General features: G+C 33.9%; 1 protein-coding gene across 2 annotated transcripts in view; it reads left to right on the forward strand.

Moving 5' to 3' along the window:
* Nucleotides 1-13327, forward strand: part of LOC125055751 (probable E3 ubiquitin-protein ligase HERC2) — a 60925-nt gene that overhangs the window by 19995 nt on the left and 27603 nt on the right. For both annotated transcript variants that reach the window (XM_047658309.1, XM_047658310.1), the window contains exons 37-59: nt 105-223; nt 374-566; nt 940-1091; nt 1466-1559; nt 2027-2178; nt 2669-2810; nt 3228-3356; nt 3718-3882; nt 5015-5116; nt 5576-5677; nt 5996-6222; nt 6888-6956; nt 7057-7228; nt 7631-7726; nt 8027-8181; nt 8467-8694; nt 8923-9042; nt 9593-9694; nt 10006-10161; nt 10840-11001; nt 11674-11904; nt 12173-12296; nt 12758-12876. In XM_047658309.1, coding sequence (XP_047514265.1) covers nt 105-223; nt 374-566; nt 940-1091; nt 1466-1559; nt 2027-2178; nt 2669-2810; nt 3228-3356; nt 3718-3882; nt 5015-5116; nt 5576-5677; nt 5996-6222; nt 6888-6956; nt 7057-7228; nt 7631-7726; nt 8027-8181; nt 8467-8694; nt 8923-9042; nt 9593-9694; nt 10006-10161; nt 10840-11001; nt 11674-11904; nt 12173-12296; nt 12758-12876 — 3311 coding nt within the window. The remainder of the gene's footprint in view (nt 1-104; nt 224-373; nt 567-939; nt 1092-1465; nt 1560-2026; nt 2179-2668; nt 2811-3227; nt 3357-3717; nt 3883-5014; nt 5117-5575; nt 5678-5995; nt 6223-6887; nt 6957-7056; nt 7229-7630; nt 7727-8026; nt 8182-8466; nt 8695-8922; nt 9043-9592; nt 9695-10005; nt 10162-10839; nt 11002-11673; nt 11905-12172; nt 12297-12757; nt 12877-13327) is intronic.

A 13327-nucleotide genomic window follows, 5' to 3' on the forward strand; every position in this document is an offset into this window, starting at 1 on the left:
GAATGTGCTTACCAGCTAAGTTTGTCATCTTCCTTATTCCTTTTCGGATTTCTTAGAAATCAAAATTAGCAGTTTATTGATTTCCAATTTTTTTTCCTTTCTAGCGAGTGCACAAACTTTGGAAATGAGAATATCCCTCTGTACAGACTCGTGGTTTGAATTGTGCTACAGCATTATATCACCAAATGATAAACCAATCACACAAGATTTGATATATTTGCAGGTTTGTTTTTATTAATATTTCTATGTTCTGTCTTTACGACAAATTCATAAGGGATATTAAATGGTCGTAATTTTCACTATCGCTTATAGACGCATATAGACAACAGCTCTTCAACGTATGGTGGTAAAAATAAAACAATATTAATTGCAGATCCAAGCCTTATGGCTTCTTCGTAGTGTGCTATCCGAACATAATGGTCCAATAGAATGGCGTCGTACAGTCTCCGCACAACTAATAGCACTTGCTGGTCGTCTATGGCTAGAGACTCATACGGCTGATCCGGCCTTAAGGCTCAGTTCACACTACACACAGATGCCCGCGCATATGGACGAGGAGGAAGTCGGTAAGTGTATTGTTTTGTCAAAAATAATTATTAAAAAAAAAACCATTTTTTTTGGTGTTTAAAATTCTTTGTCAAATAATATTAATGTCGCATACGTGTGAGTTGGTATTAATTCTGCTGGATTTTCGGTATATCCAAGGTTAATTATTGACCGGATGCCATGACCGGTTAAAATTTTATTATGTGGCAATAGCTGATGGCAACATTTTAATTGGCTTGATTACTAATATTAGTGGGTGTCTTTCGCTGACCTCGAATTTAAAGTTCTCTAAACGCCGAGTTATTTAAAAAAATTATAGATGTAAAAAAATAATTCGCGTTTTATCCGTCACAGAAATTTTTAAAAATTATTATTACTACTACTACTTTGCAGATAACAGATGGCGTGCGCCTGCGACATCTAGTTACACGGGCGCAACGTGTGCGGCTATAATAAATCTGTTAAGGCAACTACACACAATACAGCAGTGGCACGGCCCCATCACAAGCCTGCTTTTGGAGAAAATGCAGATGGCTGCTCAAATGGTATTAAATTTGTCCAAAAGTTTTGTGTCGACGTACATTCTTTCTATGTTTTAACGTAAAAAAATCTTTTATTTCGATCAAGTTATATTTTTTACGTAAAGTTAATTGTGCGTTGTACATGCGAGTCTGATCATTTTGCGATAGTCTCAAAATATCTTGAATCGTAATATGCTGCAGCCATTGTGCCGACACCGTATAAAATTTTAACCACAAAAAGTGATTTTTCTTTAAATTCCATTTTATGTCCCTGTATATGTCGTGCGTACATTTAAATTGCAACTGATGTAAATGTATGCTGTATTATAATGCGTAAATGTTTTAGTGTGCCTAATATATAATAATTATGTTCATAGATTCAAGGATTTTTGTTTCAGATAACGAGTGATTGGCATTGGTGGCCACATGCTAGTCAAGATTTGGCCCAAACTTTAAAACCAGCTCCTCCCTCGCTCAATACTTGTTTGATAGGTAATATTTATATTTATGATTGTAATAACGCTATCAAATATCTAATAAAAAAGTAATTTGAGATTTCAATAAATTATTTTGCATAAAATATAAAATACTTATATTTCAAAATTCTCTCTACGAAATTTTAATCTTAAAAATACAATTTATATAAGGTAATTTGCCCTTATCACTCTTTCTCAATCGGTCTCAATCGCTTCATCCCTTTTCTTAAACAAAATTGATATACAACTTCGTGACGCTAATATTATTAGTATTGCGTTTCATCCGTAAAAATTTTACACTCATGCGCCTAAAGAAGTTTCACTTCAAAAATTGTATTAACTACTGTGAGTTTGTCAATATCATAGCGTCAAGAATGAACATAATATCGAATATTTTAGTATCGTGTATCCAATGATGTTACTCTGTTTTGTATCCTTGACGACTTGATTTAAATTCTTATACCTTATGTATTTTCTTATCAGCTGGTGCTTTGGGCGTGGTGGGTGGTATGGAATGGAGATTGCGTTTAGGACAGCGAGTGTGTGCGGGATCCCCTCCGCGTAATGCGGTCATAACACAACTTTCTACACGCGCTAAGATCACTTTAGTTCACGATGATAATTCGACTACTAAGGTATTAGAATTCACATTTATCTTTTAGAAAATAACTAATCTTATAAAGTTAAAATATCTTGATGTTTATATTTTTGTCTTTTGTTTCGGTTTCTACTGTAGTGATGTATCCATCATTTCCTGATAAAAAGAATAATATTACTCCACTAACGGTATTAACCTAAATGGATCTTGGCCTTGGATTGCATCCGTTTCATCGATCATTTTTATTTAATAGACAGCCTTCTGTGTCTGACACATGTCATCAAGATTTGGAATTGAGGTTTCCTCACGTTGTCTGCCTTAACCATAGGAGCAAGTGCTAATTGCGCACTTAGAAAGAAAATTCCATTGGTGCACAACCGTGATTCAAACGCGTCATGCGTTTAGGAGATCTCAGGGATAAGGATGGCTAAAGCAACTAGGCCAACACTGTGCAATAAATAAATTTAAAAAAAACTTATTTATTTGAAACAAACGATCAATTGTTAATACGCATATAAAATTTTTAGACGGATCTAAACAGTGTACAAAGTATAGAATGTGAGAAACTGTCTCACCCGCTAGTTGGCGGTGAAAGTGCTCTACGAGTGTGTGCGGCGTTATTGGGCGCTGGACCACAGGCTTCGCCGATGCATCCACATCATTTGCCGGGTAATATTAATAAATATAGCTAAGCAATTTAATCATTTGGGCCTAGTAAAAAAAAGTCTCTATAGTAGTCCTAGTCTGTTCTGAAGAACGTTCTTACAATGTTACGTCAGTGAAGTTTTTTTAGAGTTGATAAGTGGAATCGAATTCAATGATTACTTCTGCAACATATTATTCTTTTATTTAACTATAAAATATGAAATTTACAAAAAAAATATTTATTTTATGAATAATATTATTGCTAATAAAATTACAGTACCGTATCGATACTTAATACATTTTATTCAATATTTTAAGGAAGCCACTACATCTGACAGATCACAAATGTTATTTTTTGAATGGGATTCTTGTAAAGAAATTTCAGTGTTAGATATCGTAAACAAGTTTAACTACTAACCTAATCACATTTGAATGATTTAGCGGATATTGACGTATATGGTTTGAGAAGACAGCAAATGGAACTGCTCACATTATCCGCCGTACGAGGCTTACTGACTACGCGGACTCGATTACGAAATGTATTAATGCAACCTCCGGATAACTCCACAGGTAACATAGCGATGATGGTTAAAACTCATAACTATTTTCTTAAAAAACTAAATAAATTTTACTGTATTAAATTATCACCGTTGATAAAAATTTCGAATCAAATTGCGCTTAATTAAAATTAGATTTTTATTCCTTCCGTAAACATACTTGTAAGCTTTCAAAGCTAACTTTAAATACATAATAATGTTTAATTAAAATGCTCACGTGTCTCTGCATCACCATGGTTTTTAAAAGACCAATTTAGCTAATTGCCTTTAGTTTTCTGAATAAAGGGCATTCAAAAATATACTTTTCAACCTTTAAGTGTAAAGACCTTTAAGTAAAATTAATTGTTATAATAATATATTTTTTAATTATTTAGGTTCTTTAGAAAGAACTGGAAACTCGCTAGGCACAGAAGGCACTTTACTACGTCGTCTACTAGCACTAGCAACTCGGCCTAGTCCTTTAGCCGCGTCACACACACCCAAAGAACTCGGCGTAGCCGCATTGGCTATAGCACAACAACTGGCTGCACATGTATCTAGTAAGTATTAAACCTTTACTGTGAAGTGTTATATGCCGGGGAACAACTAAATTTCTGCGTTTATTTTAAAGAACACAAGTAGTTCATCAAGGGGGAAAAGTGCCGATTCTTTAAATGAATCTTACTTTCTTCCAAGTGAATTAACTAGTGAAATAGTTTTTTATACTGAATCTACAAAGAAACTACTAAAAACTTACTGAAATACAATGAATGAAAAAGGAATGCAATCATTCTTATGAGTTATTTATTTCATATGTAGTAGTAGAGACAAAAACTTTTATGTCCTTACTTCAAAAATAAACTCTAATTTAACAATTTAGTTTCATACAACTTTGTATGTGTGCTTTCGGCGACAACGATTACTGCGTCGCTTCTGCCTATAAATAAAGTAATGTCTTCTTTATAGATATGTCAGTAAAGCTTAGGTTTCATAGAAAAGCGGTGCCGTTAACTAACGGCCGTCTTTACTTTTTAACATAATGCAAAAAAAACATCATTTTCGCTCGTCCAAGCCACGTTTCCACTCATGGTATTATTAAATATGGGCACCGCTACACGCGAAAAACGTTGAACTAATGTTTATCACCGCTATGACGGCCGTCATGCAAATGACAGCACCACTATTTGACGTTACGGTGACACTCATCGTTCTCTAGAAAACCTACTCCGATGTTTATTTATAGACAACGCATGGGTGACGTCACCCAACGTTACGGTCGTTGGATAACGGCACCGCTTTTCTAGGAAACCTAAGCTTTAGATGTTATCAAATCAGGCTTAAATGTTTTTCAACTGGGTACAATAATATTAGACTACCGGCAGGGTAGTACTGAGGGTATCCAACATAGTTACTGAGAAGGTTAACATTTCATGGTCATATGTTTGTTTGTATGTAATGAACAAGTAGGTGATCAGCATTCTGTGCCTGACACACGCCATCAATTATTTGGGTCTATAGTATGCCGGTTTCCTCACGACGTTTCCCTTTACCGTACAAGCGAGTGTTATATGCGCACGTAGACGGAGTCTTCGAATATGCGAATGAGAGTCGCATCCTAAGACCAACACTGCTTTAATCGGTAGGTGTAATTTAATTCCATTTTCGTATTTAATTGTTATTCATAATTCTCAGGTGACGAAAAAGATTTTGAATCTCCTCCAGAAATTCCTTTAATAGACAAAAGTAACATAATGCAAATATCTGCGGGTCCTTCTACGAGTACAGCGTCACTATGTAAGTAAAGAAAAGGGTGCGTGTACTTTATGTACGCGCGTAAGAAGTTATACTTCTTTGGCATTATTAAAAATAGTTTTTGATTGCATGCAAATAATTAATTACAGTTAAATAATCAAAGACTGGAAAAGGAGTCATTATAGTCAATAAAGTTCAGTTTACGTTTGAAAAATTAAATAAATAAATATTTATTATTATTCTCTTACATTAAGTGTAACATAAATTCTATTATTATTCGAATGTTGTTTTTAAATAATGTCCAATGCCGTAGCATCTTCCGTGGGCAACTTCAATCTGTTAATTTTATGTCACGGTGCGCGCGCATCGTAAAATTTCACTCTCATAAATTTTTCATAACGCGCCTAAAGAAGTATAACTACAAAAATATTTTTTAAAAGGACATATTTTTAGTACTACTTTGTTTGGGTACAACAAACAAAATTAAATTTAATGTTACAGCTCGAAAAGACCTCAATACGTGGGCTAATTCTTCACAAGTCCAACAAGTCATAGAGATGGGATTCTCCAGACATGCAGTGTACTCAGCCATACAGACACTGGGTCAGTGCTTTTCTTCTAAAATTATATCTGATGCCATAGTAGTACGTCTCCGTACCTGATTCTTACCTTATGTTAATGTGAACTCCCACACATACAAAAGTAAAGAATGCTACAAAGAAAAACACAATTTTACGTTTGTTCTGTAACGAAATACTTTTTTTTTTTTTTAAACAAGGGCGCAATCGACTCGCTCGAGATTGATCCTCTGTCAAAGGTTGCCAATACTCACTTCACAGTAATCGTCTCTACTTTGAAGTTTATAATGCCAGCTATAAGTTATATCGGATTGTAATCATAAAGTATTTAATTTTTTTATAGGTGGCACAAGTCTACCATCCGTCGAAGCATTAGTAGCATACCTCTTAGAACTACCACAGCAAGGTATGGACGACTCAGTCTTTGAATCGAAATCTCAGTCAAAAGAGAAGAAACAGACGCCATACCGTTGGAGAAGTTGCTTTGCGTCTGAGGATGAATACGCTCAGTACTTATCAGATATTATAACACCCGGAATGACTGTACGGTGTTGCAAGGCCTTTGAAAATGTAAGTGAATTATATTATACAGGGTGGCCAAAAAGTCGTGGATCAAACGCAAACGGGGATAGATGAGGTCATCAGCGGTAAAAAAATTATATTTATGATTTGAAATTTTTTTATATCGTATCACCGAATATTATCCTGAATACACTCAATAAACAACTATAAATAGTATGTCTAACGCAAGAACTCATCAGTACCAATCTAGTGGATATTATGAGAAAGATACAGAATGTAGATATTTTCGAATTTTAAGAAGAATTATTAAAAAAATGTCAATTTTCATATAAAAACCAAAATAAATCATAACTCTGCAGGGGTTGACCTTAGAGACCTCCCGTAGAACAATTTTTTGCCGCTGATGACCTTATCTATCCCCTATTTGCGTTTGATCCACGACTTTTTGGCCACCCTGTATATTAATATTGATATTAGTAGACAATAGATATTAATATTGTATTACTTTTATATCAATAATTAAAGCATTTTATTATAAGGATATTTCTTCACAAATAACTTCTACCTATATACATGTACGCATAAAAAATATTATGCGGCCATACTTCAATACTCCATTGAAAGTAATTCAAGTGTAAAGTTTACCAATAAACGTATTAATTTATACTATAAATCATTTAAATATTTATTTAATAAGTATGTCTTCTATCTAGATCGCGTTGGGTGATGTGGGACAAGTGCAAAAGGTTGAACGCGATATTAAGCAAAACGTGTATCTACATGTAAGTTGATAAATTCTAAACTTATTTTCTATGTAATTTATTATTTCAATATTCTATGCAAATGTCTGTTTAAAAAATAATAATAAATAAATTATTTTAGATCGAATGGCGTGGCCTAGGTCGAGTTTCGGGTATTCGAGCGCTTAACGCAGAAGTAGTATCGGGCGCACCGCCGTTTACCGCAGGCGATCGCGTACGCGTACGTTCAGCTGTCACGCAACCAAGATATAAGTGGGGGTGTATTGATCACTCCAGTGTCGGCACTGTTACAGGTATGTTTGTGTTACTACGCAGTTCAAAAATAGACGTCAAAGTAATTATATTTATTTATCCTTGCTATTAATGTAGATACCACTAAATAGATCTCGCTCGTAATATTTTTACTGAATATTTTTACTGTATAATAGATTTCTTAAAAGCATAAATGTAATATTAAATATTCTGTTTAAGTGTATATTGAGTAGCTAATAAGTTTCTAAAACTTAAGACTTTATTAATAATGAAAAAATAAGTAAGTTTTGTTATAATCCACGTCAGCACCTGGATTTATTTGATATCTACGTTGACATTGATTTCACTAGGCGTAAGACTAGCAAAAAGTTATTTATATTGTGATTTTTTTAATAGTTGATGTAAATAAGTAAATAACCGTTTTTATTATCTTACATAAACAGCTATATCCAGTAATGGTCGAGACTTAACAGTTGATTTTCCTCAACAACCTGGCTGGACTGGTCAAGTCAGTGAAATGGAATTAGTGACGGATCAATGTAAGTGTTTTCTTTTAATTAAATCCTTTCATTATAAAACAATAATGAAATCTGCAGTTTCAAGTTTATTTAACTTCTGTTTCATTAAATTCAAACGGTAATGTCAATCTATAGATTTGTTTTCCAAAAAATAGATTGCGATAGTTTTTTTTCTAAAGACAAATCAATTTTTTTGCAACGATTCATATTTTCCGGCCTTATGAGATGCCTGCCAAAGATTCTGTCTTGAATACTGAAATAGCTATTTTTATATATCATAAATTTTCAATCCATATAAGCTCATATATTTCTTTTATATAGCGGAATGGGGTGAAAGTGCTGGTGGCACTACCGTAGGTTGGCGTGGGGCCGTACGAGCGGCGCGAGTTTCATCTTGTCGTTCAGGTGCAGGTGCGCGTCGCTTATTAGACTCGCAGCCGCACACCTATTGGCAGAGCTCTACTGGCACTGGACAGGTAACTATTTTCTTAATAGTCCAGAAAAGAACCTTGGAACTAAAATTCTTTGGTTTGTTTAAATATGGTAACAGTCTCTACTGTAATCTTTACTGTATTACTTTGACAAACATTACTTACGATTCTGCTTTAAATCACATTTTAATGATTCTTTATTGGCACAATCACGAAACACTTTAATGTTTTTACTTGTTTTTAAATAAATATTAAGTAACTTTAAGATATTCTTTGTTTGAAGAAAAAATAATAGATACAAAGTACAATTTTCAACTAAAAACTTTTCAGCATTGGATTCGCATCGAAATGCGCAGTGGCGTACGTATACGTCGATTAGGGTTGGGCGTGGCTGGTGGTGTGCACGCTCCCTCAGCGTTATCAGTTCGGGCGGGTTCGAGCTTCGAAGACTCCGCATTAGCGCCACTTGCAGCAGTGCCTTGTGCGCCTGCGCCGCCATCAAGAGATAGACCGCCTACGCATTTAGCTCAGATTCAGTTACTATCGGACTGCAAGCAGGTTATTATAGAAACCATATTTAAGAATTCTGAAAGAATGTGTGTGAAAATGTGCTCTTAATATTTTAGATAATTGTTTTTTTTACATGTTTTACTATATTTTTTTAAACAGACTCCAACGAGAACATTTATATGTTGAGAGATTCCATTAAGAGTTAAACCAAAACTTTGTGCTATTATTAAACAAAACAAGTTTAATTTTTTTTTAAATCAAATATTATAATTACAGTGTTATCCATGCATCGAAATTGGGATAAAACAAAATCGCAACGTAAATGCTGATTGTCGAGTCTATGGTCTTTACATTACTGGATTTAGACCGAATCCACTTTACACCGATATATTGTCTGTAAGTAGCATTATACTTTTCTTTTATAAAAGTACGTACAATTTAAGAAACATTGTATGAAGGATCAAAATATAACCCGATTGTACGGTTCTTGGGTCATCGGGGTGCTTTAAATAATAGAGATTTTATTTTTACTCTATATTAACCACTCGCGTACAAGAATAGAATATAAGCGAAATAATGAAATGTTATTTGCTATGAAACGAATGAATGTAATGTAACAGTTGAAGAGAGTGCCTGGCTATACTCTCGGGTCGTAACTTAGGACGTAATGTCGACGATTTAGGAAATCGTCATGCTTCTAAAAGTAAGAAAGCCTGAGTGAGAATAATGTACAGTCTTGGGTCGTACACCGATACTGTTTTACCCGATATTTAGTGATAATAAGGCCAGTTTTATATCGCAAAACTCTATGTGACAAATTCTACTATTTAAGCTTGGATTTGATGATGTTGAAGTATACTGTAAAATAATTCAATTCTGCGGTACACACCAGTTTTTACATAGAATTTAAATAAAACATTGAATCTTTTTACTAACAACATTTCAGAGTATGAACTTTATTGCCGAGGATTGGATGGAGAAAGATCCGCCTACAGGTGTCTTACCCACTGATAATAACGTACCATCTGTACAACCGGACTGTCCAAAAGTAAGTGAACCAGAAACTACGTAAATTCTTTGCCAATAGAAATACCATAGTTTGTGGGTATATACTTATTTATGGAATGTTTTTGTCCCAAAAAAATAACTTATCTTTTATGGTTAATGGTTCCTGCAATATGTGCGATTTTGAGGCCCTAGACAAAAAAAATAACTCGCTAGTCAGAGTTATCCTTAACTTATAACACGTAAATATTTCTATATGTATTCGATTAGTTTGAGTCATGTCAACCGCAAAATACTATTTTACTAGATATTTTTAATCTAGATTGAAAAAACAAAAAACTTTTTTTTAATTAGGTATACGTATGGGGACTCAACGATAAAGACCAGTTAGGAGGAGTAAAGGGTTCAAAAGTGAAAGTACCGATATTCTCACCGGGGCTTAGTGCTTTACGGCCGGTACACATTGCCGGTGGCTCGAAGACATTATTCATTGTGTCACACGATGGAAAGGTAAATACATTTTTTACTGTATATATATACTGCAGTACCTTTATTTACAACACTACTTGGAATAGTTAAAACGTGTTTTACTTATTATTTATAAATTTTTGGTTGAAATACAATTTAACATTATGCATATTATCTATATATATATAAAAATGAAACCCGTTTTCCGTTGTCACGACCATACATGAAACGGTTTGACCGATTTGTCTGATTTTTTTATATAATATACCTTGAAGTACGAACATTGTTCTTACGGAGAAAAATTAAAATAAAATTGAGTGAATCAGTCTAAAAACAACACTTTTCTATATTCCCATACAAAATATTCGTAATAATACTTAAAAGTGAATTTGAACTTTAATACCATAGCATAAAGTTCAAGTGTTAGTGGAGGGGTTCCGGGAAGGTAAATTTTTATTTTTTGACATAATGTATTTGTTGTCTTATCAATTTTCTTTTTTTATCTTACTAGCTAGACCGGTGTCCCGAATAGCAGAATAAGTATTTTAAACAAATAAAGAATCGACTGTTAGGCGGTACGATGTTCGCCAGGCCAGCTAGTGTTTAATAATAATTTAATTTTATACCAACTTCTCTTTTAAAGCTTAATAAACAAGTTTAACACTACATTTTATAATATTTTTTATCGTTTATTATTTTATTATTATTATCGTTTTCTAGCTATTTGTATGCGGAGAAGGGACTAATGGACGGCTGGGTTTGGGGCATAGTAACAATGTATCTACGCCTCGAGCAAATCCATACCTCTCACACGTACTTGTAAGGCGAGTTGCGGTACACTCTGGTGGAAAACACGCTTTGGCACTCACTGCTGATGGGAAGGTATATCGACTATTTTTAATATTCAAATATCCATTGTCCGTTTTATTCTGTAAAATCTGTGTTGGGACGTTTTCCATTTCCAACTTGTTGTTCTATATTTGTTACTAGCGAGTGACTCGCGACCCTTTTGAAAAATTATATATCAACACCTTGCTCATCGATCATTCTAGATATTGGTAAAAACCGCAATAATGTATAATATCTTATACATATACGATACAACAATACTTCATAGTTTTGAGAATTGTAACTCTAAGGGTCTGTTTCACAATGTACGGATAAGTTCTACATAAGTTCCAAATTAGTTATTTATTACTTATTGGTAGGATAAACACTATTGTTGCGTTTCACGACTGTCATATAGCGCTATTCGTCACATCATAAGTTATGAGTCCGATGAATGTCAAATAGCACAATTTATCTTCTAAATAATTAATGTGTTGCATAGCTATTTGGTACTTTATCCATACATTGTGAAACAGACCCTTAAACACACAAAACATTAAAATCCCCATTGTTATTCCCTAGAATACAAAGTTATAACAAAGCAATTTAACGTTGACCTCAAAATTGGCAATCAAATCATTCAAGGTCAGCTTTTGTGATGTGGATCTAAAACTTTTTGTTAGTTATTGTTGTACTATATCATGATTAAATTTTTTTTTACTCTAGGTGTACTCCTGGGGTGAAGGAGAAGATGGCAAGTTGGGTCACGGGAACCGTTTAACTTTAGAATCTCCTCGACTAATAGAATCTCTGGCGGGCGAACGGGTCGTAAACATTGCGTGCGGATCCGCTCACAGCGCGTGTGTAACAGCACGAGGGCATTTGTATACATGGGGCATGGGAGAATATGGAAGATTGGGACACGGGGAGGATAATACGCAGCTGTCGCCTAAAATGGTAATAATAACTTCTTCTTTATGAATGTTGGCTACAAACTTATGTTTTATAGATAATTTTTGCATGCCTTCTGTGCCTGACATACATCGTAGAATTTTCTCGATGACGTGGATTTTACTTGACCTTGAGTATTAGACGTGCCGGTTTCCTAGCAATTTTTTATATACTACTATTTATATACAGTCTCAATTTAATAAGGACTTACTGTTATAAAAGTGTAGGATTTCCAAATAATATATAAAATATAAAATAATTATTTAATATTTAGGTGGAGGCGCTAGCTGGTTTCAGAGTGATCCAAGTGGCGTGTGGATCACGTGACGCACAAACGTTAGCGCTCACTGCGTGTGGAAAGGTGTTCTCATGGGGTGATGGTGATTTTGGAAAATTAGGTAATATTAAATTAAAGAAAACACTTTTTTACTGGTTTGAAGTTATGTATTTATTATAAACTTATAATTATTTTACATTAAAAAAAAATCCTACGTTTCGCGTGCTTTACAGCGTGCGGTGTCACGGTGACAATATTAAATTATACATAAACCTTTTTAAAATCAATTCAGTAGAGATTGGCATTTTGCAAGTATGTTTGTTTACAATTCGTGCTATGTTTTATACTATTATTGTAATGACTATCTTGTATTTATATATTTACATGTGCAATTTATAAAATTAATCAATGTCACCGGCAGATTTTTTAGAATATTTTGTATACGTTCTCTTTATTCAGTACCTACTGAGACTAGAAACCTGTCTATTTTCTATTATTTTCGTAAGTCATTCTGTGTTATATTCTTGTCTTATTCTACCTTAATATTTAATTTTGTGTAAAAAAATTGTACGTCTTCTCTAGGTCGTGGTGGCTCAGATGGTTGCGCTGTACCGATGAATGTTGAAAGATTAAATACACTAGATGTCGTTCAAGTGGAGTGTGGCGCTCAGTTCAGCTTGGCGTTGACACGTGATGGAGAGGTGAGAAAATTCCGAGACTTTTTTAATTGCTTTTTGTGGCTAATATTATTAATGCAGAAATGGGCATTAATAACATTAGAATCTATACAAATTACTATCTTTTACGCTTTTATGAATTTGCTTAAAAAGTCAAATTTAACATTCATAACTTTGTACTATGCCATTAAACACTAAGAAAAACGTCTAGATTTTTACGTGTTAATTATTATTCTTTCATTACACGTATATTTCGGTCAAAAGACAGCCTGTGATAAAAATAAACTCGAATTCATTATTAGGATCAGACAGGCGAAGACATATTATTTACAAGCATTTATGTCATCGTCGATTCGTTTAATGATGTAATATGTAACCGTATTTAGCAAGCAAAACATAAATAAGTTATTCTATTTTCAAATTGTCAATATGGAGCTATGCATATGCGTGCATCCCACGATTTAAATGTGACCCC

This window comes from Pieris napi, chromosome 14, assembly GCF_905475465.1.
Source record: "Pieris napi chromosome 14, ilPieNapi1.2, whole genome shotgun sequence".
Lineage (NCBI taxonomy): Eukaryota > Metazoa > Arthropoda > Insecta > Lepidoptera > Pieridae > Pieris > Pieris napi.